At 51.0% G+C, this 21,625-nt stretch overlaps 1 protein-coding gene across 1 annotated transcript in view; it reads right to left on the reverse strand.

Annotated features, from left to right (window-relative positions):
- The window catches only part of B4GALT1 (beta-1,4-galactosyltransferase 1), a 45,190-nt gene extending 26,233 nt beyond the window's left edge, over positions 1–18,957 (reverse strand). Inside the window, exon 1 of the mRNA XM_008141990.3 lies at positions 18,365–18,957. Coding sequence (XP_008140212.2) covers positions 18,365–18,779 — 415 coding nt within the window. The 5' untranslated portion in view covers positions 18,780–18,957. The remainder of the gene's footprint in view (positions 1–18,364) is intronic.
- Positions 18,958–21,625: the final 2,668 nt, after the last annotated feature.

Below are 21,625 nucleotides of genomic sequence, written 5' to 3' on the forward strand. Positions count from 1 at the left end.
CACCAGCCAGGAGGCCTCCGGGAGTGTCCGGCACATCTCCTGCCACCCACAGGAGCTGTCCTCTCCTGCACCCCCGGCTCTGTCCCAGTGAGAAAATCACAGAGCGCAGACTCCAGGAGGGCAGTGACCAGCTCTGCCCAGAGCCTTGCAGACCTGGGGCCAGGTTTCAGAGCCTCGGCTGGAGGCCTCAGGGAGAGGCGAGGGGAAGAAACCAAGGGCTGAAAGCTTCGTGACAGTCCTCATGCTAAGCCAAGGCTCCCTTGCTGTGAGGCGCATGGCGTGTGCTACCACAGGCCCTCGGCCCCGCTGGGCTGGCTTGTGTGTTTTCTTGGCTCTGGGAGCTGGGAAGCAGGGTTATGTAAGCAGATGAGCAGATGTGAGCCTGTCCTCGGCTCCCCCAGCTAAAGCCCTGCCACGTGGGCTTCTCAGTTGGGAGTCCAGGTCACGGCCTTGCGTGTAAGTCACTCAATAACTTCAATGTGTGAGCTCAACTCAGACAAATTCCACTGCTCCCTTGCTCGGCACAGCAAGCCCTGCTAATCTAGAGCCAACCCAGCGTCGACTCCTTGTCTCCCTTTCACATTTGCTAAACCACTAGAGTTCCTCAAGCTCCTCAGGCCAATCAGTCCCTGCTCCAGATGCCCAAAATACCCTTGACACAACATTGAGCCCTGCAGGATGAGAGCACCCTGCTTGCTCCCTCATCTCTGTGAGGGCAGGGGTTATATGCCATGCCGTTCCTTTTTACCAGTATACTTGGGACAGTTACTGGCAGCGCAGCATGCACAAACTTGTGTTTATCCACACAGCACAAGTTCAACTACAAGTTAAGAAGCAGGGCTAACAGAGCAGGGAACCATCTTGCCTTTAATGTCTGAGAATCTAGACTGTCTTAATACACATGTACAACCAAGGCAACCAAGGGCAAAAACACTCCCCGTTCTGTGTTCTTAAGATGCCTTTGGTTCCAGGCACAGCACCTGATCTGTGATTGATGGGCCCACTCCCCACCCTCAATCCTATATAATAAAAGCCTAATATGCAAATCAACGGAACGGCAGAACGACCGGTTGCTATGATGCACACTGATCACCAGGGGCAGACGCTCAATGCAGGAACTTCTGCCTGGTGGTCAGCGCACTCCCACAGGGGGAGCACCGCTCAGCCTGGCGAGCACAGCAGCAGTGGCGGGAGAGTCTCCCGCCTCCGAGGCAGCGCTAAGGAGCAGTAGGCCAAACTGGTAAGGAGCAGCGAGCAGGCGGGTGGTAAGGAGTGAGGGGTCCGGGACTGCGAGAAGGTGCAGGCTGGGATGAGGGACCCCCCCCCTCACCCCAGTGCACGAATTTCGTGCACCAGGCCTCTAGTGTTAAAGTAAGTTTCCTGCAGGTTCTAGGCCTATAATTCAAAACTTTGTGGCAGTGGACAGCCTAATGAAAACGTTGCATTTCCTTAGCTAAACCTCACACTGCCACATCAAACGGGCACTTCACTAAATACCACTTGTTCCTTAAGAAAATAATCCCAAAATTCAAAGTCTGGTGTGGATTGTGAGATCATCAGAAAAACCTTTTGTGGTCACTCAGTCCAGGATCCTGCCACCAATGGTATCAAGGCCTAACCTAAGGGAGCAAAGCCATGGTCAGGTTCCATCACTTTCAAGGGTCTGGACCAGGGGTCCTCAAACTTTTTAAACAGGGGGCCAGTTCACTGTCCCTCAGACTGTTGGAGGGCCGGACTATATTTAAAAAAAAAAAACTATGAACAAATTCCTATGCACACTGCACATATCTTATTTTGAAGTAAAAAAACAAAATGGCAAAAACACCCGCATGTGGCCCGTGGGCCGTAGTTTGAGGACGCCTGGTCTGGACCCTCTTTGAACTAAACATGGAAGAATCCTGGCAGACCAGGGCTGGAAGGACTTTGAGAATTATGTTTCAGCCCCATGTTACACATGAGAGTTTGAAACTGAAGGCCAGAGATTGACAGATTTCCTCAAGAACATTCTTGGATTCCCCCCACCCCCACCCCAACAACAACAAAAGCCACCCTTATCTTCCTTCTCCTTATTAATCCTTTAGAGTTCTCGTATTTGTGGATGCATCTACAGAGTGGACAGCAAATCGAGGTACACATGCCCCTCTACTCTCCCTACACTGTGCCCATGGGATTCTGTCTCACAATCCTTCTCAACCTAGGGCTCCAGGAGCTACCAACTGATCCCAGGTGGCATATAAGTGAATCTTATTTGGCATCACTGACCTAACCATCCTCAAGCACATTTCTGTACACACAAGGTCACGAATTCCTGACTTCTAAAGCAGAAGAATCAAGGAGAGAATGCTGAGAAGCCTCTGGAGATCCCAGAACTAGGGGCATGACAGTACACTTCTGTCCTGGGGTGACCCAAAAAGGCTTTCTTTTTAAAAATTGTTATTGAATTTATTGGAGTGACATTGGTTAATATTATTATACTAGAGGCCCAGTACACGAATTCATGCACGGGTGGGGTCCCTCAGCCTGGCCGGTGATCGGGGCCATCTTGCCCAGTTTCAATCAGGGCCAACTGGGGTCGGCAGACAGGTTTCAAGTGTACAATTCTATAATACATCATTTTTATACTGTATTATGTGTTCACCATCCAAAGTCAAGTCTCTTTCCATCGTCATTTATCCCTTTACCCTCTTCTACCTCCCCCCAAAAAGGTTTTCACCTGAAGTGCAACCACAGAGATAGCTAGAAGGCCCCGAGGTCAAGAAACAGTGTTGAGGATCATGGGCTTTCAAAGCCCAGTAAACAGGCCTCCCAGTGTTTGTCCACTGGGGAAAATTGTCCCAGGAGGAATTTCTGCTTTGCTTGGTCCTGGCCCAAAAATAGATTTCCTCCTCACCCAGCCCTTCTCCCTCCCTCCACCTCCCTGCTGGAATGTGTGGAAACTGCGTGCCTGCCCTCTTATCACTACCAGGAAAGGCTCAGGAGGCCACTGCCTGGAAATTCTGTGAGCCCAGGAAGACCTTGCTGCACCCCTCTCCTCTTAGAACTAGAGCACTTCTGGGAGGAATGATTTGAACTTCTCAGAAAGGATTAGAATAACAGTCTGGTATTTTTAAAAATATATTTTTATTGATTTCAGAGAGGAAGGGAGAAGGAGTGAGAGAGATAGAAACACCAATGATGAGAGAGAACCATTGATCGGCTGCTTCCTACACACTCCACACTGGGGATCGAGCTCACAACCCAGGTATGTGCCCTGACCAGGAATCGAACCATGACCTCCTGGTTCATAGGTCAACACTCAACCACTGAGCCATGCCGACTGGGCAACAATCTGGTATTTTTTATTTTAAGAATTCCCCCTCCATACTGCGGCAGTCCCCCCATCCCGCCTCCTCTGAGGCCTCCACGCTCGGCCTGGAGACAGTCACCAACAGGTAGCCCAGGGCCTGCCACTTGAGAACTCCAGGCAGAGGATGGCAGAAGCCACGTTTACCTCCGTTCCTCTTCTGATTACTTTCCCCTCCTCAGGATGCTGGGGGAGAACACTTCGATCTGCACTTTCTTAGCTTATTTGTTAGAAAAGATGTAGAAATTCAACACACAGTTCTACAGGAAGCAAATGCCATTTGCATGGGCAGCAGCATGGTAGGAAAAGGTCACAGGCCAGGGTTCAAATCCCTGTGCCACTGCTTGCCCTGGCTGTTCCTTACAGAGGTATTTGTGAATTGGTGGGGGAGTCTGTCATGAAGGAAGGGAGAAAGAAACCTGGGATGAACACCATGGACACTGGGGCCACACACAGCGATGTGAATGGACCTCAAAAACAAGGGTGTGCATCTGGAGCCCAGTTCTTGGTTTCTAAAGACCGTTCTCTACCAAAAACTAGGAACTGAGCGAGAGGAACCTGGCCAGTGTGACTCAGTTGGTTGGAACATCGTTCTGTGCACCAGAAGGTCGCGGGTTCGATCGCTTGGGGTGTGTAAGGGAGGCAACTGAGCATGCTCTTTCACAACGATGGTTCCCTCTTCCTCCCTTCCTCCCTCTCTTAAAAAAAAAAATTAATTAAAAATCTTTTTAAACAGCTGAGTGAAATAAATTAGAATCAGAATGAGCTACAAAAGAATACTCTTTACATAAGTTAAAAATACATGTACGTATACTGTATGACCTGTTTATATGACATTCTCAAAAAGACAAGATAGTACTGGAGAACAGATCAGGAGTCGCCAGGGGTGAAGGGCTGGAGAAGAATGGGACTAGATGGGGGATTTTTGCAGTGACAGCGAAGTTCTGTATCCTGATTGTGGTGGTGGCCATACAAATATATACTTGTGTTATATAGACCTATACACCAAAAAATAATTTTACTATATGCTCATCTAAAAAATAAAATTATAAAATGAATATAGCCTGGCCGGCGTGGATCAGTGGTTGAGCTTCAACCTATGAACCAGGAGGTCACGGTTCGATTCCCGGTCAGGGCATATGCCCGGGTGGCAGGCTCGATCCCCAGTAGGGGACAATGCAGGAGGCAGCTGATCAATGATTCTCTCTCATCGTTGATGTTTCTATCTCTCTCCCTCTCCCTTCCTCTCTGAAATCAATAAAAATGTGTTAAAAAATGAATACAGTATATGTAAAACAGCAGCTCCCATTTGGCAAGAACAAAAACAGTCACACATTAAACGCATTAGAATGGTTGCCGGAGGTGGGGTGGAGAAATGGAAGTGGGAATGAGGATAAAAGGAAGTCCATGATAATAACGGGCATGAAACAGTTTGATGGCTGCACGGAGAGAAAGGAAAGCAGGAAGAAAGCAGCGAAGGAAATAAACAGGGGAGCGGTGGAGGATGGGGCTGGATGCATCCTTCCGCACTGTACAGGGAGACAGGAGCCCTGGCCTCTAGACAAACCAAGGTCCCTGAGCAGGTTTGCAATCCTGTGGGGTCAGATCCATCAGCCTGACACCACCCCCCATTAAAGGACTCACTTCCCTGCTCTGACTTCTGACTCCCTGGCTGTGGACTAACTGCCTTCCCTCCCAGAGAACTCTAAGGCACTTGACAACAGTTCTAATCTTCCCAGTAAATCAGAAGTTTAGCGTCCCAGCAGGTAAATAAGCCTCCTGGGAGTTTTATTACTAAGTTGCTCCTCCGATATCCTGGAGGCCAGACTGGATTTCTGGACCAGAAATGCTGGTGACAAGTACATCCTCTTCTCTCTACATCTAGAACCAGGCTTTGGGCTGCGGAGAGCCTGCTGCTCGATGGGCCATCTGGGCAGTTTGCCAACCGTGCACTCCCGGCAATACCTCTGGAGTATCAGGACCACGTTAAATGTAGCCAGCTCCCTCCAAGTTCCTTCTCTAAGGAGTAGGTATAAAACAACATGTCCTTTTCAGGTGGTAAATGAGATAACACATAACATATTTATCACAGTACTTGACACTATTAGATATCAATAAATATTACTTTGCCTTCTCACTGACTCCCTAGAACCGTGGTCGGCAAACTGCGGCTCGCAAGCCACATGCGGCTCTTTGGCCCCTTGAGTGTGGCTCTTCCACAAAATACCACGGCCTGGGCGAGTCTATTTTGAAGAAGTGGCGTTAAGTGAAGTTTAAGTTTAAAAAATTTGGCTCTCAAAAGAAATTTCAATCGTTGTACTGTTGATATTTGGCTCTGTTGACTAATGAGTTTGCCGACCACTGGCATAGACTGACCAGAAAGAGGATTAAAAAATAAAAAAAGACTGAAATTACCAAAATCAGGAATGAAAGAGGGAACATCCCTACCAACCTTATAGAAAAAAAAAAAGGAATTTAAGGGAATACTATCAACAAATGTATGCCAACAAATTAAATGACTTAGGCTAAGTGGACAAATTTTTAGAAAGACACAAACTACCAAACTGATTCAAGAATAAATAGAAAATCTGCATAGACCTGTAACAAGTAAAAAAATTGAATTGGTAATCAAAAAGCTTCCAACAAAGAAAAAACCCAGGCCCAGATGACCTCACTGGTGAATTCTACTAGACAGTTAAATAATACAAATCCTTCACAAACTCTCCCTAAATGTGAAGGGGGAACACTTCCCTCCTCATTTAGGAGTCAGTATTACCTTGGTACCAAAATCAGTTAAGAGACATCATGAGGAAAAAGACTACAGATCATTTTTCTATCAATTATACCCCAATAAAGCTGAAAAAAAAAAAAAAAGCCACACAGATCAATATCTCATAAATAATTCTTAACAACAACAACAACAAAAAACTAGTTAACTGAATCCAACATATAAAAAGGATTATAGACCATGACCAAGTAGGACTTATCCCAGGAATTCAAGATTAACTTACATCTTTTTAAAAAAAAAATCAATCGGCCCTGCTGGTGTGGTTCAGTGGTGGGCCCACAGAAAAGCATTTGACAAAACACATCACCTATTCATGATAAAAAACACTCAACTAGAATCTTTCTTCGCCTGATAAAGAGGAACATCGGGTATGCACACTGCTATAAAAATCCCACTGCTATCATTATACTTAATAGCGAAAGACAGAATATTTTCCCCCTAAGATCAAGAACAAGAAAAGGATGTCCTCTCTTATCTTCATTGTGCTAAAAGTTCTAACCAAGACAATTAGGCAAGAAAAAGAGCTGCTGTGAGAGTGAATGAAAGGAATACATATGAAGAACTTGCCCCCTGCCTGGCCAGTGCTGCATTAGCACCATCTGTTGTGAGCGTGGCTGACTGGTGGATGCTGGAGCCTAGGGCCCTAGACTCACAGTGGCTCCCACTGACTGGGTTTTCAAACCGACCAACTTACTCATTCATCCCAAGTTTTGGTTTTGTGCCTAGACACTGAAATTGCTAGAGGATCAGGTGGGTGTGGATTTGTCCAGTAAGACTCACTCCTGGCTCCCAGGACCCATTGAGAATCACCCCAGTTCTACATGACCGGCCCTCAAGGGGACATCACTCTACCGTCCTGCAGCAAAGCCATGTAGAGTGCATGGCTACATCAGAATTCCCAGGCAGGCAGGGACTCCAGAGAGCATCCAAGCCAACCCCTCATCTCATTTTATGGATGGGTAAACCGAGGCCTTAGTGAGAAGATTTCTCTCAGGTTACTCTGTAGGTTGGCCCCAGAGCTGGACTGAAAGGCTTGCCATCCTGACTTCCAACAGCAGCTCCTAAGCAAAGACAGGCTGTCTACTTAGCCTAGGCCTAAGTTTTTCTAACAGCACACAGCCCACTGGGCACCCCAGCTTAAGCCCATTTACATCCAGTCTCCATTTTTTAACATCCCTTCTCACTTCCTGAGATTCCACCAAATATCCAATGCTCCTTCCAGCTCCTCCCCCTTACCGCTCAGCTATGATGGTATCTCCCCAAGACACACACACAAGGTCCACCTGGAGAAGGGAAGACTACGGGTCACCACAGAATCCTGGCCCGACTGACACATGGCAACACATACTCCAAGTTCCCAGCATTGTGGGTTCAACAAAATGGGAGGCCTTCTCCCTGTGGCCTGGGGCAGGTATGCATGTTCATGTATAAGCCAGGCCACAGTCTCCACTAACCCTGGTTTCATGCTAAATCCTGTCCCTAACCTATGGCTACAGCCTCACCTTTCCTTCTCCGTTAACTCTGCCCTAGGGCAGATGACAACACACACACACACACACACACACACACACACACACACACACACACACACACATTCTCTGCTTTGGGAGGAAATTATACTCTGCAGCCCACTGTGTTGAATGGATGTCTTCTGGATGGATGGGTTCGGCACTGATCAAAATACAGAGTACTGGTATTGCCACAAACCTCATCTCATTCAATCCTTTATCAACCCTCTGAGGTAAGAAGTATCTCCCCATTTTACACAGGAAGGAAGTCTTGCCCTGGGTCCCCCAGGAACAATGTGCTGGACAACAGCTCTGGCCTGATTCCAAATGGACCCCGAGAGCACCCTGTCCGTAAGTCACAGCTGACTGCTGTGGAATGCCGTAGAAGAGGGGACATATGGAGTGGCTACAAGACGAAGGACGCAGCTGTCCCAGGTTGAATCCACCCGGCCTGCTGGATTTGTAAACCTCTGGTCACTGAAATTGATACCCGTGTAATTCGCTAGTTATTAATAAAAGGAAAGGAGCAAAAAGGGAAGCCAGACATTATAGGCATGTCATTTGGGCAGCTCCACCAGGAATACCAGGCCAGTCCCTGCAGATCACGGGAGGGGGTGTCCAACAAAGGGAAGATAGACGCACAAGAACATTTGGGAACACATAATCCCCTAAACAAAGAATTTCACTCTCTTTGGGACTCTGGTTGCTTAGGGCGTGCTTGCTTGTTTCTCTTGCATTCACCCACATGCAATGGACCACAGCAGGGAAACACAGCTAGCCTGATGCTGGACTGGACCTGGCTCCACCATGGAAAGGAAACTCTGGACACTGGCTCTGATTTTTGCTCTACTGAAACCCCTGCTACACTCCTATGGCTGGACTAAAGTAAATGGGACTTTGGAAACCCAGGGGTGTAATTCCATGGAAATAAAGCTCTCTGCCATATCACATCCTCCACTGGGAGCCTCTGGAAATGCTTATCCCAGCAGTACCCCCAAGAACCCCACTCCCACATACAACCAGGGAAGACAAGCTCCTCTCCTCTCCTGTAACAAAATCACTAGTTCTCAAGCCATTCTACCGTTTATGCAAGTCAGCAGGTTCCTGTTTCTCTATAAAAAGGGCATGTGCATGGGGGGTGGCTGTAGGGACAGAACTGGCAATTCATATTTGCAGACCTTGGACTATTGATCAATTTAACCCCCCCTCCCCCGCTCCTCCTCCCCCCCCCCCTTTACAAAATCTTTCTTTGCTTGAGCCCCTTTCTGGATTCCATAAACCAAGGCCGTCAAGTCAGAGTTCATTCACTTGGGTTAAATGGTTAGCCATCCTGGCTAGCCCATCAGAACCTAACATAGTTTCTATGGATGCCTGAATGTAGTATTTCTAGCCACCAATCTGCAAAGTTTTAGATCAACACCATTTTAAAGTCAGACTTTTAAATGGGTCTGCCCTCATTCTATAGGTTTGGCTCCATAAATAAAGGGAAAATGAAAAGTTCTTGTCTTGTGTAAATGAACTAGTTGGCAAAGGCATTGAAAGAGCCACCAGTAAGGCTTTTTGCATGCTGAGAAACCTCAGCAGGAACCAGAGGCAAAGGCTTAAAGAAAAAGCTTCAAATCCAGAGTGTCTGCAGGCCCTACCCAGGGACCTTAACACACACACAAGGCCCAAGGGCTGGGAGTGTAAGTGTGAGACTCCAGACAGACCTGACTCCCGGAATCCACACTCCTTAAAAGCCAATATCCCTGGCCCAGGAATTTAAAATTTAGGGCCTGGGAAACAAAGTAGCAATATCCTCTGGCCTAGAAATTCCTCTCTAGCTATTTATCCCAAGGAAATAATTCAACTTGAAGCAATGAGCGGCACACAGCAAAAATGTTCAAGATTATCTATGATGGTGAAAACTGGAATGTTGGATGCTGAGAGAACATCTAAAAGAATATTAGAGAGCTGCTATATAAGGTAATTAGGATAATTATAAACAACGTAACAGCCGAATGAAAACAGAAGGCAAAATAGTTTCACGCTATAATTGCAACAGAGTATAGTCGGTATACATTTGGAAGGAAAATTGAGTTTTGCTACAGTGTGAGGCACATGTTTTGTTACAATGGTAGATAGAAGAATTATGCTTTTAAACATTTAATATAATGACAGTTTCAATTAAAAAAAAAGAGAGAGAAAGGAAGAAATCCTACAAAGCAAACGCCAAAATCTTCACAAATAAGAACTATCAGTACTACCAATAATAGGTAACATAGATTGGCACTGTGTCAGGCCCTTCTATGCCTATTACCTAAACTTCACATCTACAGGTGAGCGCAGAGAGGACAATATCTTTCCCATATCACATGGCTAGCCAGAGAGACGGGAAGAAACATTCCCCATGACATTTCAGAGGTCATCCGTCAACTAAAATCGGTATGCCTGTTCGTCAGGGGCGACAAAATCCTCCCCAGAAGCCTCACTACAAGAGCTCTTGAAATGGGTAGTGGCTGCCAGAAGCCTTTCATGCTGCAGATATAACCAGGGTTTCTCCCCTCACCAACCTAGACCCGAGGAGGAAGAGAAACTGGGACTTGCCCAAAATGACCTAGCAAGTTAGAAGAACCAGAACTCAGAATCCTCACGCCAGTGGCTTTCAAGGCTTGCTCCTACCCTCTGCAGACCACGAAACCCCTCCTTCTGTACCTCCCCTTCCCGTCACCTTCCTCCCTTCCGTCCCTCAGTCTAAGCTATCCTCAGCCTTCCCTTGCCCAGCATGGTCCCAACTACACCAGCTCCCTCTTTTACCATCTTTTGTTCACTCTGCCTCTACTTCCTGTCTTCTCCTACCCTGCTGGTGGCTGAACGCAACAGCCGAGCTTCAGCTATGACTAGTTCTCACGTGCAGCAACTACAGGAAATTACAGGCTGTGCCCAGCAGTAGAACCCTGCCCCTCCCAACCAGGGAGACTGTTCAAACAGCCTGAGGCAGGGAGAGGGGCCCAGCATTCTGACTCTGGCCCTGGGATCACCATGCTCCCTCTCTCCTCTCTCTAACCACGGTCTTGCCAGAGTCTGTCCACTGCTGAGGGGATTCCAGAGAATGGGGGTCAGCTCCTGTTTACATCTAACTCCCATGCTTCATATAGTATAGTTACCGATACAAGTTTGCTGAATGAACAAATGAGTCCCCACTCATCCTCTTCCTTGGGGTCCCTCTTAATTTTGGGATGAGGGACTCAAATCTACCTACTGGACAAGGCAGAGACCCTGCCCAAGCAGCCTGAAAAGCTCATGTGAATGCCAGGAACTACCTAATACCTCCTACAATGCAAATACCAGTTTCCTTAGTGCACCTTGGCCTCCGGGTCCTTTCCTGTTTTTTTAAGTTGGTGGCTCCTAGAACGCCCCGACGACTCTGCAGTTACAGGATGTCAATGGCAAAAGGACGTTATGCAAAACAGGAAGAAACGTTTAAAGAAAAATTTTTAAGGCATTTTTAGAATGTACCCTGTCACAGAGCCAGGCAATGATTGAACCCCCCTGCCAGGGCCCCTCCCTATGACCCAAGTGGTGGGGCAGGAAGCAGCCAGATCTCATACAGTACTGGTCATGCTGGTATGACATAATCCTGCCCCTTCCCTCACTGCAGCCTCCCCCTGATCCCCAGGCTCTGTGCCAAATGACCCCTGGCAGATTCCCAAACCCAAAGTGTCCCTCAGAAGAGGAGATGTGAGCTCCAGTGAAGACACTCAAAGTAGAATAACCTCAAAACAGACACCTGGGGAAGAGCCTGGTACATCGACCTGAATTGCTCTAACCCACCCGAACAAGCACCTACTTCATGCCAGACTCTCCTGGCCTCTGAGGCTTTTCCCCCACAAAAAGGAATTCCTGGAAACCTACAGGTTTCTCACTTCATGACCCCTCCCCAGATCTCAGGACCTCCTGGAGGTGGGAGAGCTGGCTGTGTATTTCAGAGTCTGATTTGCTAGCTTGTTCCCACACCTTCTGTGGAAATAGTCAAGTCGGTCATGCCAACAGCACTGGGTTAGCTAGCTGGTTGTTCACCCAGCACTACAGCCCCAGTGCCCCAGTCCACATCAGCCTAGCCTAGCCAAGGAGACAAATGGAAAAGTTACTTAGAAAGCTGACTCATGGGGCATCAACCCCCGCGTCTCCCCCTCCCCCACCCCCCCACCCCCACTTCTATTGACAGCAGACTTCTGCTCAGCTTTATCCCAAGAGCCTGGCCTGCAACCTGGCCCTTTCCCCTGCCCCAAGCACTTCCTGCACCTAGTTTCCTTTTTTATCAAAATTCTAGACACAGCCTTCATTCTGCAATAGACAATACTCATCTGCCTGCAATAAGCAAACATGTAATTTTCGTTGGGCCTATCCTTTAGTAAAACTGGCTTAAAAACCTAGCCCTACTCAAAAAGCACCCACTCCTTCATTTCCTTCTTTTAGAAAACTCTACTATGGAAACAATCGAAAAAGTACATAAAGTTTTATGCACAAGCCTCACAAGACCACAAAAAAAAGAACCTCAAAACTGTGTGTGTGTGTGTGTGTGTGTGTGTGTGTTCAACAGCTGTTGAATGATGAAAGTTATACATATTCAGCTGACAGAATAATATGGCCTTTGTGACTTTTAAAGGTGTACAACCAAGCTTGTGATAGGATCTTAAATGAAAAATACTAGGCACCAAGCTATCTCTACCTATACTAATCTATCTGTCCTTCAAATAAAGATAGCATCTATATTCTTAAACATGTACAAGGAAAAAAGACTAGCAGAAAACATGCCAATGTATTTTGTCTGGGTGACAGGAATACAGGTATGCTTTTTTACCTCCTAACTTTTCCAATTATTTTCAATGAGCCTGCATTACTTTTTACAAAAAAAGTAATGAGCTTTTTGTGTAAAATCTCACACAAAGAGATTATCGGCTCCTAAAGAAGAACAAAAACAAAAACAAAACAAAACCAAAAAACAGGAACAAGCCAAGAACTACAGCCCTAGCCTCCCAGTGAGGCAAATCCTCCTCCCTCCTCTCTCTGGGCTTGGCGAGGGGCTTTGGAGAGGCGGCTGGGGATAGAGAAGCAGCTACCTCACACACCCAGACCCGAGATTAAAATCACTGCCAAACAACTCAGCAAGAGCCAATTATATAGCCACTGGCCTTCATTGGTGCAGGAAGGGAGCCGGCTGGGGCCAGGCTGGAAAGCAGAACCTGAAACACTGAGGGTGTGAGTCAGCCCTTCTGCCTTCTAAGGACAAATCCCTTTAGGCCACGTTCACCCATAACCAGCTCCCTGCCAGACCCTGTCCCCGACCCCCAAGCCACCACAACCTGCCAGCCCGAAGAGCTCTGACCTTTAGAACAGGATTTGAGATCTCTCCCCAAGCTGGTGACCTGCGTGGGCCCCGGTAAACACAGAGGCCCCCACAACCGAGGCCTTGACAAGCACAGCCGCAGTCTGGTTCCCAGGACCCCTCAGCAAGTTCAGGGGCAGGAGGGGCCCTGTGGTGGTCACAGAATCCCATCCCATGCCTTGTTCACTCCCGAGGGAGCCAGGGTCTGGCCGGCGAGGCTTCACAGTGACCTCACTGTCCCGAGACAACAGTGGGCAGCGCCAGAGGCGAATGGAAAACAGCCATAGTGCCAGGCCTCAAGGGATTTAGGCAGAGAGGGTGGACCATTTGTCCGAGGACAGCTGTATTGGTGCTTAACAGGATAAGAAAAACTAGAATTTCCAGGTGGATGTGGATTCAAGCAGAATTCCAGTCTCTGCTTCTTGCGGAACAGGCAGGGAACAACGGGGAGGAGGCCCTGGGTAAGCGGCTGGAGAAATCACCAGGTTTGACTTGACCACAGGATGACTGGGCTCATCCCACACACCCCCAGAACCCAGCTGAGCCCCCAAAGTCTGGCAGGCCCCTAGGGCAGAACCCAATGGAAGGGTTGGGGCTGCCTTGGCATTAACTGTCTGGCCATTCACAACCCATAAATTAGCGAATTCCCAGGCTGGGAATCCCTACCCTGCTTGTTACCCAAAGACCGTAACACCCAGCCCTTTGTAAGATTGCCTGCTCATGTCTCATCACAGTCATTATAAAGCAGCAAGTTAAAGATTACCCAGCAGAGCTAATATGAGGCTTCAGAGGGACATTTTTTTTCACACAATCAAATAAAACCAGGACTGAAGAACCTTGATTGCAACTCTGGATGTCTGAATAAGAGAAAGAAATAAGGAAGAAAAGAAGGAAAGGAGGGTAGCTAAGGCAAGGGAGAGACTAAACACACACACACACACACACACACACACACACACACACACGTGTCCTTCAATGTCGTCAGCACAGTTTAATTGTGCCTCCTCTGCCTAAACTGTGAGTTCCTAAAGACTGTCATCTTCCTCTTTCTAGCTTTGGTGCCCAGCACAGGGCAGGCATACTGTTGGAATTTAATGAATAAAGTTACCAGATGCTTCAGCCAGCAAGGACATCCAGGCAAGTTGCCATCCTGTAAAATCTTACAAAGGGACCCAAAAACACACCTCACAAGCTCTTCCCAGGGTCTCTATGCCACATCAGGCTGCCCAGAGCCTCTGCACTGGGTACCTACTGAGCAATAACCTCAAGGAAGATCAGGGGCAGGCTCTCTCGGGAGCATGCCCACGCCTTCCTTCCCTCTCAGGCGTGTATGTTTACTTTTCTCTCCGAAACTCTTAAGGGTCCACACGAGAGCACTGGGGAGCGGCAGCTCATCCCAGGCTTACCCCGCGAATCTGTCGCCAAGACCCCCTTTTCTCTCTGACTTTTCGGTGAGCGAAAGCAGCCCCGCATGGCACATTTCTTTAGCGTGTTTCTGGAGAGGCAAGGCAGAGGACCACCTAGGCTCTCTCCCCTCTTGCTTCTTCTATACCCTAAGCCTTCCACCCTTCTTTTGTTTCGCTGTCCCCAGCTTTCAATAAACACACTCTCAAAATAAAAAATAAACTAAGAAAGAGAAAAGCGCACTGGGTGGGGGAAGCAGGAGACTGGGTTCCAGCCTGGGCAGGCCACTCCCCTCTAGCACAATGAGGGCTGGGGGCCAGGGGACCAGAGAGCCCCGTCCTGGGATGCTGTGTTTCCAAGGCACTGCGGTTCGAGTCCCATCCTACATCGGGCTCTTGATCCCTGTGCCCCAGGGAGTCTCCACCTGGTTCATCGGGCGAAGGCTCCCACACTTGCTCAGAGCCTGGGAGGAATCGCAGCAGGCGGGAATCACTCCTGCCCCCATCAGGAAGCCGGACAGCCAGGGAGGGTATTTCTCAATCGCAGCTTGTTGGACTAGAAGGCATGTCTGTGTGTATGTCAATAAATGTTTTTCCTCAGAAAAGCAACAGGACAATACTGGCTTACAAAACTAGTTACATAACCTCCCAAAACGTAAAGATCTGGACACAAGGGAGGCTCCTTGTGCCTCCCCGAACCCTTAGGATGAGGCTCCACCCCAAACTGGAAGGTGATGAGGTCCCAAGACTCAACCCCCAAAGTGGGGAGAGAGCCCTTGCCCCAGCAGAGGCCAAGACAGATGTCCTCAAAGTACACACTGTCCTGGGCTTGTGTCCACATGTGTGCATATGAGGGAGAGGCGGGGGGCGAGGATGGCACACTGGCAGAGAAACACCTGAGAGCTGAGAGCTCTGCAGAAGACAAATGCTTTGTCTTCCCGTGGGCGCAAACTGAGGCAGAGGCCCGGCTGACAGCCCCCACAAAAGCCAGGGAAACTGGTTTAGGAACAAAGGGCTCCCAGAGCCCTGGCTACCTGCGGCTGCTATTTGCCGGCCCAGGTGCCCACCTGTAGGTCAGAGACTTCCTCATGGCACAGCTGGGCAAGAGGGGCCTGCCGCTGTGTTTAAGCAGTCTCATACTCACCACCACCCACTGCCCCCACGTACCCTTGAGGGGTCTGTGCCAAAAGTCCCAGGCCCCAGTGCAGTCCTCAGGTCAGCCCTACCTCCCCTAACCAGTCCAACCTGAGGGTACTGCCCCCTCCCTACCCAGCCCCTCTCTGGGATGGCAGTGCCAGCGCCACATTGAGCTGCCGCCAAACCTGAGCAGAGATAACAACGCAAGGTCTCTGCCCCTCCCAGGCTGACTATATTGAAGGCAAACACCCAGGCAGCCAGGAAAGGGGCCTTACCACCACAGTTCAGCGGAGTGTATGCTGCTCCGCCCTCAGGTGGGCGGGAGGCCACGACCCACAGGCCAGATCACCCTGTGAGAACTCAGGAGCCTCACACTACTAGCTCCTGGGGGTGCCAGAGGCAGGGCCTACTATGGCTCCAAATACTATACTCCTACCCTATGTTACACAGATAGTGTAGACAGAGACGGGACGCAAACCAAGTCTATCTGAAGTCAAGCTCAAAGCTCTGGCAACCCACAACGGACCTAACAGTGACGCATCGACAGCCCAGCATGGCTCCCCCATGGAAGGGCACGGCAGTTACCCACCACCTACCAGCCGGGAGGGATCGAAGCATCTGCTCCAGACCCCTGGACACCAGAAAGCAGAGCCACGTTGTAGAAAGGAAATGCAAGTAGTGAAAAGGCCACAGCTCTAAACCCCAGGGATGCTTTCTCCCACCAACCTCAAAACCACCCCACAAGGGCTTTGGTAGACACCTGCCCAGCTGAACAGATGGGCCATCCCACCCCGCAACACACACACACACACACACACACACACACACACACACACTCCCTCCCAGGAAATCTTTCAGCTCTCTTAAGGCTCCCTCCCTGCCAGGAACTTCCCCTCAGAGAGCTGCACCCAACCACTCAAACCTAAGGGCTCAATTAAAATGGAGAAAAACCCTCCGCCTCCACTTTCCGGGGCTGCCTCAACAAGCCGCCTAAATACCAGGGTCCCATGGCCGTCACATAGACAGCCAAGCTGGAGAAGACCCAGGGCCTCTCTCCTCGCCCTCCAAAAGCTTCTCTCTCAGAAAGTCCCTTCCAGCCACCAATTCGGAGTTAACTCAGAGAGGCCAATAACTCCTCACCAATTACTAGGAATGCTATTATAAAACAATGCAGAGTGAGTTACCACAGCCTCTCCTGATTCATCTGGAAGGCCCTACACTTCAAACATCAATCGAATGAACTCTGGGGTACTTCCATTTGCTAATTCATTTCTCTTTCTTTCTGCTTTAAAGTCCAGGCAACTATTACAAAAACGAAAGGACCGAGCGACAGTGCTGTGACGGGGGACACTGGCCTCTCTGGAGTAAGGGGACTCACTCTTTCTTCCTTCTTTTCTCCAACTCTCCATGGGAGCCTGAGAAATAAAACCTCAAGTCCCAAGTCCTAGTTGTCACATACTTAACATACACAACCTCGTTTCGTTCTAAAAATAACCTAGTGCGTTAAACATAGACAACCCCATCTTATACACGAGAGACTCGGAGGGACTGTATCTCATGCACTTAGCAGCGGGCGAAGACTCGACTTCATGCTATGGGACCAGTTCTGCTTCCCAGAGACCATCATCAAGTCCAAAAGAACTCCGTTTTCTGCTTTAAGAAAAGTCCCCCTTATTACCACAGTTCATGCCTGACCGATTGCTAGAGCTGCCTCCCCAAGTGGATATAAAAATGTTGAAGTAATTATTGGAGAAATTGAGCAAGAGCCTGTAAGAGGCCTGCTCTGCCAGGATTCTGCGGAAAAGTGTGAGTTCCTACTGGCAAGGACGCCTGCCGGCCTGCCAGGGCCCCTCACCGGGAACAGCATTCCCTCAGCCCTGGCATTAGAAATGAGCAGCCACCTGTCGGGTCATCTTGGAAGCAAACCTGTGGCCGCTCCCAGTCCAGTTGAAAAGAGAGGCGCTGGTGATTAAGGTTCACGCGACTCCAGGCTGCTCCAGGCTGCTCCGGGAAAGGGACAGCTGGTTAGGGATCAGCCCTCCAGCCTCCGGGGCTCACCTGTCCACTCCCACAAACGACCACCCGCCCCTGGAAGGACCTACCTCATGGAGGTTTGGGGAACCTACAAAGGGCAAGAAGCAGGGGAGAAGGATCCTGAACACAATGGTGACAATTTACTGAGGGTTCACCCTCATTAATACAAACCTTTGTTTACACTGCTTTAGCTAATCCTCCAAAACGACTTCCGGAAACAGGTACCATTTATTATCCCCATTAAACAGGCGAGGAACCAGAAGTTTAGGGGAAAGTCACTTGGCGTGAATGCTCAGGAAAAGAGGTTAACCCCACTCAAGTTGAGAGTGGTTCTGAGGCAGACAAGGGAACTGGAAGATCAGCTCACTGTCCCCCCAAACCGGAGTGGGTTACCCTGAGCTGCCGTGTGGTCCCAACCAGAGTTAGCAGGGCGAAGGCTGTTCCAAGCCCTAAGCAGTCAAAATTTAAAACTTCTTGAGGCTTGGGCCAGAGCAGGGAGGTCTCCAAGGCCTTCTCTCTGGTTCTGGGGCCAGAGGGCCCTGCGGCTCCCCCATCCAGCCCCCCGCCCCGGCTTCCACCCTGAATGCAAAGGGACTCCCCTCCCCACCTCTCACCCCCCTCCAGCCCGGAACCTCTTTGGAGATGAGGGACTGATCCGGAATAGGTAGGCTGGCTGTCCAGGAGGAGGGCGTGGGCACGCGTCCGGGACAGGGGGGGAGGGGGCCGGTCGGGGAAATCCGGGGGAGTCCCGGTCCTCGGACTGGCGCCCACCCGGGTCCTTACCGAGCCGCGGGGACTCCTCGGGGCAGGCGGGCAGCGGCCGTGCTGTGACGGGGGACCCGGGGGCCGAAGTCAAGTTGCTCGCGAGGCCGGGGAGAGAACCCACGTCGGGGCTGGAATCGCTACCCCGACGCGGCTGGGCAGTGGCGTCCACGGGCGAAGGCGGCGGCGCTGCCCCTCGCGGCCGCAGCTCCCCGGAGGGCTGCCCGAGGGCGGCGGCGCCGTTCGAGCCGGCTTGCAGCGGCGGGGGCACCCCGACCAGATAGGGCAGGCGGCTCAGGTCGCGGCCGCTTAGGTAATAGACGAGAGTGACGCCGAGGTGCAGCGCGCAGACGGCCACGAGCAGGCGGCAGGCCCGCTGCAGGGACGCGCCCGGCATCGCGGCGCTGCCGCCCAGGAGCGGCTCCCGGAACCTCATCTTCCCGCCGCCGCCTTAAGAGGCGGGTGGGCTCCAACGGGTAGGGCGGCCCGCCCGCGGGCCGCCGGCCAGGCGCTGCCAGACCACGGGAGTTGGGGGAGGGGCGGAGGGAGGCGGGAGCGAGCGCCGGCGAGCACACAGCGGACGCCGAGACTCGCGCCCGCCCGGCCGCCGAGCGCGGAGCAGGGCGCCCGAGGCGCGGGCGGGGGCGGGGCGGGGCCGCCGGGGGGGGGGCCGGGGCCGGAGTTTTCAGGGTGAGCGCGAGGCGGGGTCTCCGGGGCGCGGGGTGGAGGGCGGGGCCGAGCCGGGGGCGGGGACTGGGGAAGTTGGGCGGCGGGGGGCGGAGCCGGTTGCAGGGGAGGCTGGCAGCCCCGAGGCGCCCCCGGCGGGGTGCTGCCCTGGTTCGGCTCGGGGCTCCGGTGACAGCCCCAGGCGCCGGCCTCCCGAGCTCGGTGGCGGGACCTCGTCGCTCGCCGGGCAGCCGCGCCTCCTCCTCCGACCCGCCCTCGGGGGGCGCCGCCACTTCCTGGGGTGCTCCGGGGCTGGGACGTGGGCCTGGCCTGCGGCGTGGTGGCAAAGAAGAGGGCGGAGGAGAGAGCCAGCCGGTTACTGTTTTGGGGAGCTTGGGGGCCGCGGCGGCGTTCCAGCCGGGGGGCCTGCGGGGTCGGGGTGCAGAGAGGCCGTCCAAGCAGCGGGCTGCGGCCGGGCGGGAGGCGGCACAGCTGCGGAGGGATTCCCCTGGGAGTCCTGAACCCTCCTCCTTAGGCTACGGCTGTGGGCCCAGCGTGCAGACGTGGCTCACCCGAGCCCTGCGGAAGGAAAGTGGGTGCGTGCGCTTCTCTTGACTAGCCCAGGCCACGGGATCTGAGGCCTGCCCGCCTCGGTTGTGTGTGTGTGTGTGGGGGGGGGGGGGGGAGGGGTGCCTCTTCTAGTGCATCCCACCCCACGAGGATACGCGCTTTGGGAGCGAAGCGAGGAGCCTCAGTAACTCCCAACGCAGGCAAGCAGGAGCAGAGCAGCCGGCTTTATTTACAATCTACTCAGGTCTGGACCCAATCCCGTGAAGGAGGAATTGTCCCCATTTTACAGATAAAAGAGTTCAAGGCTCAGGAAGGTTAAGCTTGCATAAGATCCCACAGCTGTTGGGAGGCAGGGACAGAATTCTGGCTCCAAAACTTTAAAAAAAACACACAAAACCACATGTTTAGTCCTTGTTCATTTGCAAGTAAGGGCTGGAGGTTTTGTGGGGTTCACATTTGACCCAGAGGCCACTCCTCAGGCCCACCTAGTGCCTACGTGAGCAGGGAAACCTCAGCCCTGAGGAGGACTCATGGAGGCGCTATCACTTACATGCGGGTGGAGAAGCTGAGGGCTCTCACAGCCACTCTGCAGTGCGGGGAATAACAGAGATTGAGAGTTTATTATATGCCAGTCAGACACAAGCCTAACTCCTTCACACATTTTATCTCATTCAATTCCAGCTACCCTGCAAAGGAGCTGTTACTGTCTCCACCTCACAGGTGGAAAAAACCCACGCTCAGGAGTTGGCCCTTGGTTGTGATCCTACAGAATCCACTTTCTGCACGCGGCTCCCGGAACACCTGACTTTCCTGGTCTTCCTCACTCCACTGGCACGCCTGTCTCTCTGATGGGCTTCTCCTCCTCGTCCCCTGGTGGAAGGCCCCAGGCCATGTCCACGATGCTCTTTTCTGTCTGTACTCCTTAGGGTTGATTTGTAATGTCTGGATGCTGATGACTACAAAGTTTCTGTCTCTAGCCAAGATCCCCCAGACTAATATTCAACTGCCTATCATACTGGCATCTCAAACTCAGCACGTCTTGCCCCCAACAACTTACTACCTACACTCCACTCCCACTCTTACCTACCTCAGAGAATGGTACCGTTGTTCACCCCGTTCCCCGAGCCCCAAACCTAAAAGGTGTCATCAGTGTGCCTCTCTTACTCTTAAGTGCCATTTCCAAGCCCTCAGCAAGTCTTGTCAGTGCTACCTCCAAGTCGTAAGACTTCTAACTTCACTTACTAACTCTGTTTTAACCATCTCCAAACCAAGCCACCACCATCATCTTGGCCTGGGTTACATAGTAGCCTCCTAACAGGTCACCCTGCTTCTACCTCCTCCATGCCCCTCCCCAGTCTGTTCTCCAAACAGCATCCAGGAAGGTCTTTGTCAGCGTAAATCACATCCTGCCATTTTATTCAGAAGAAAGTTCTGGTTCTTATTTCTCCTCCCTGCCTTTATCACTCCGCCTGCTTTAGCCACACTAGCCTAATTGCCGGTCCTTGAACTTGCCCCATTTCTTCTTGCCTCAGGGCCTTTGGCTGTTCCCTTAGCCTGAAATACTCTTCCCCCATGTGTCACTCCCGATCACTCAAGAGGTCCTCTTAGACCACCTTGTAGAAAGTCCCCCACCCAAATCTGCTTAAGCAGCTTGATTTTCTTTTAGAGCAGATATCACTACCCAACATTAGACGTTTATTTATTGTTGCCTCTCCCCCTCAGCAGAGCAGCTCCGTGAGTGCAGGAACTTCCATGTTCACGCTGTATCCTCAGTTCCTAGAACTGAACCGGGACATAGTTGGCATAGAATGAATATTTGTAAAAATACCTGTTAAGTGAATGTTTATGATTGTCTTGCTAATGTGGGAAGGGGAGAAGGGAAGAGCTATTGTTATTTTAGAACACAACAGTCAGGAGTTGTTCACCAGGAAGTTGGTGCGGATGAAGCTGACTCGATAACAGCCTATGTATGCCTAAGAGGAAAATGCCTGGCCAATGAGTGAGGACGGGTCAGATTGGCCCCCACCAGAAAAATGAGGGGAGGGG

Source organism: Eptesicus fuscus, chromosome 15, assembly GCF_027574615.1.
Source record: "Eptesicus fuscus isolate TK198812 chromosome 15, DD_ASM_mEF_20220401, whole genome shotgun sequence".
Taxonomy (NCBI): Eukaryota; Metazoa; Chordata; class Mammalia; order Chiroptera; family Vespertilionidae; genus Eptesicus; species Eptesicus fuscus.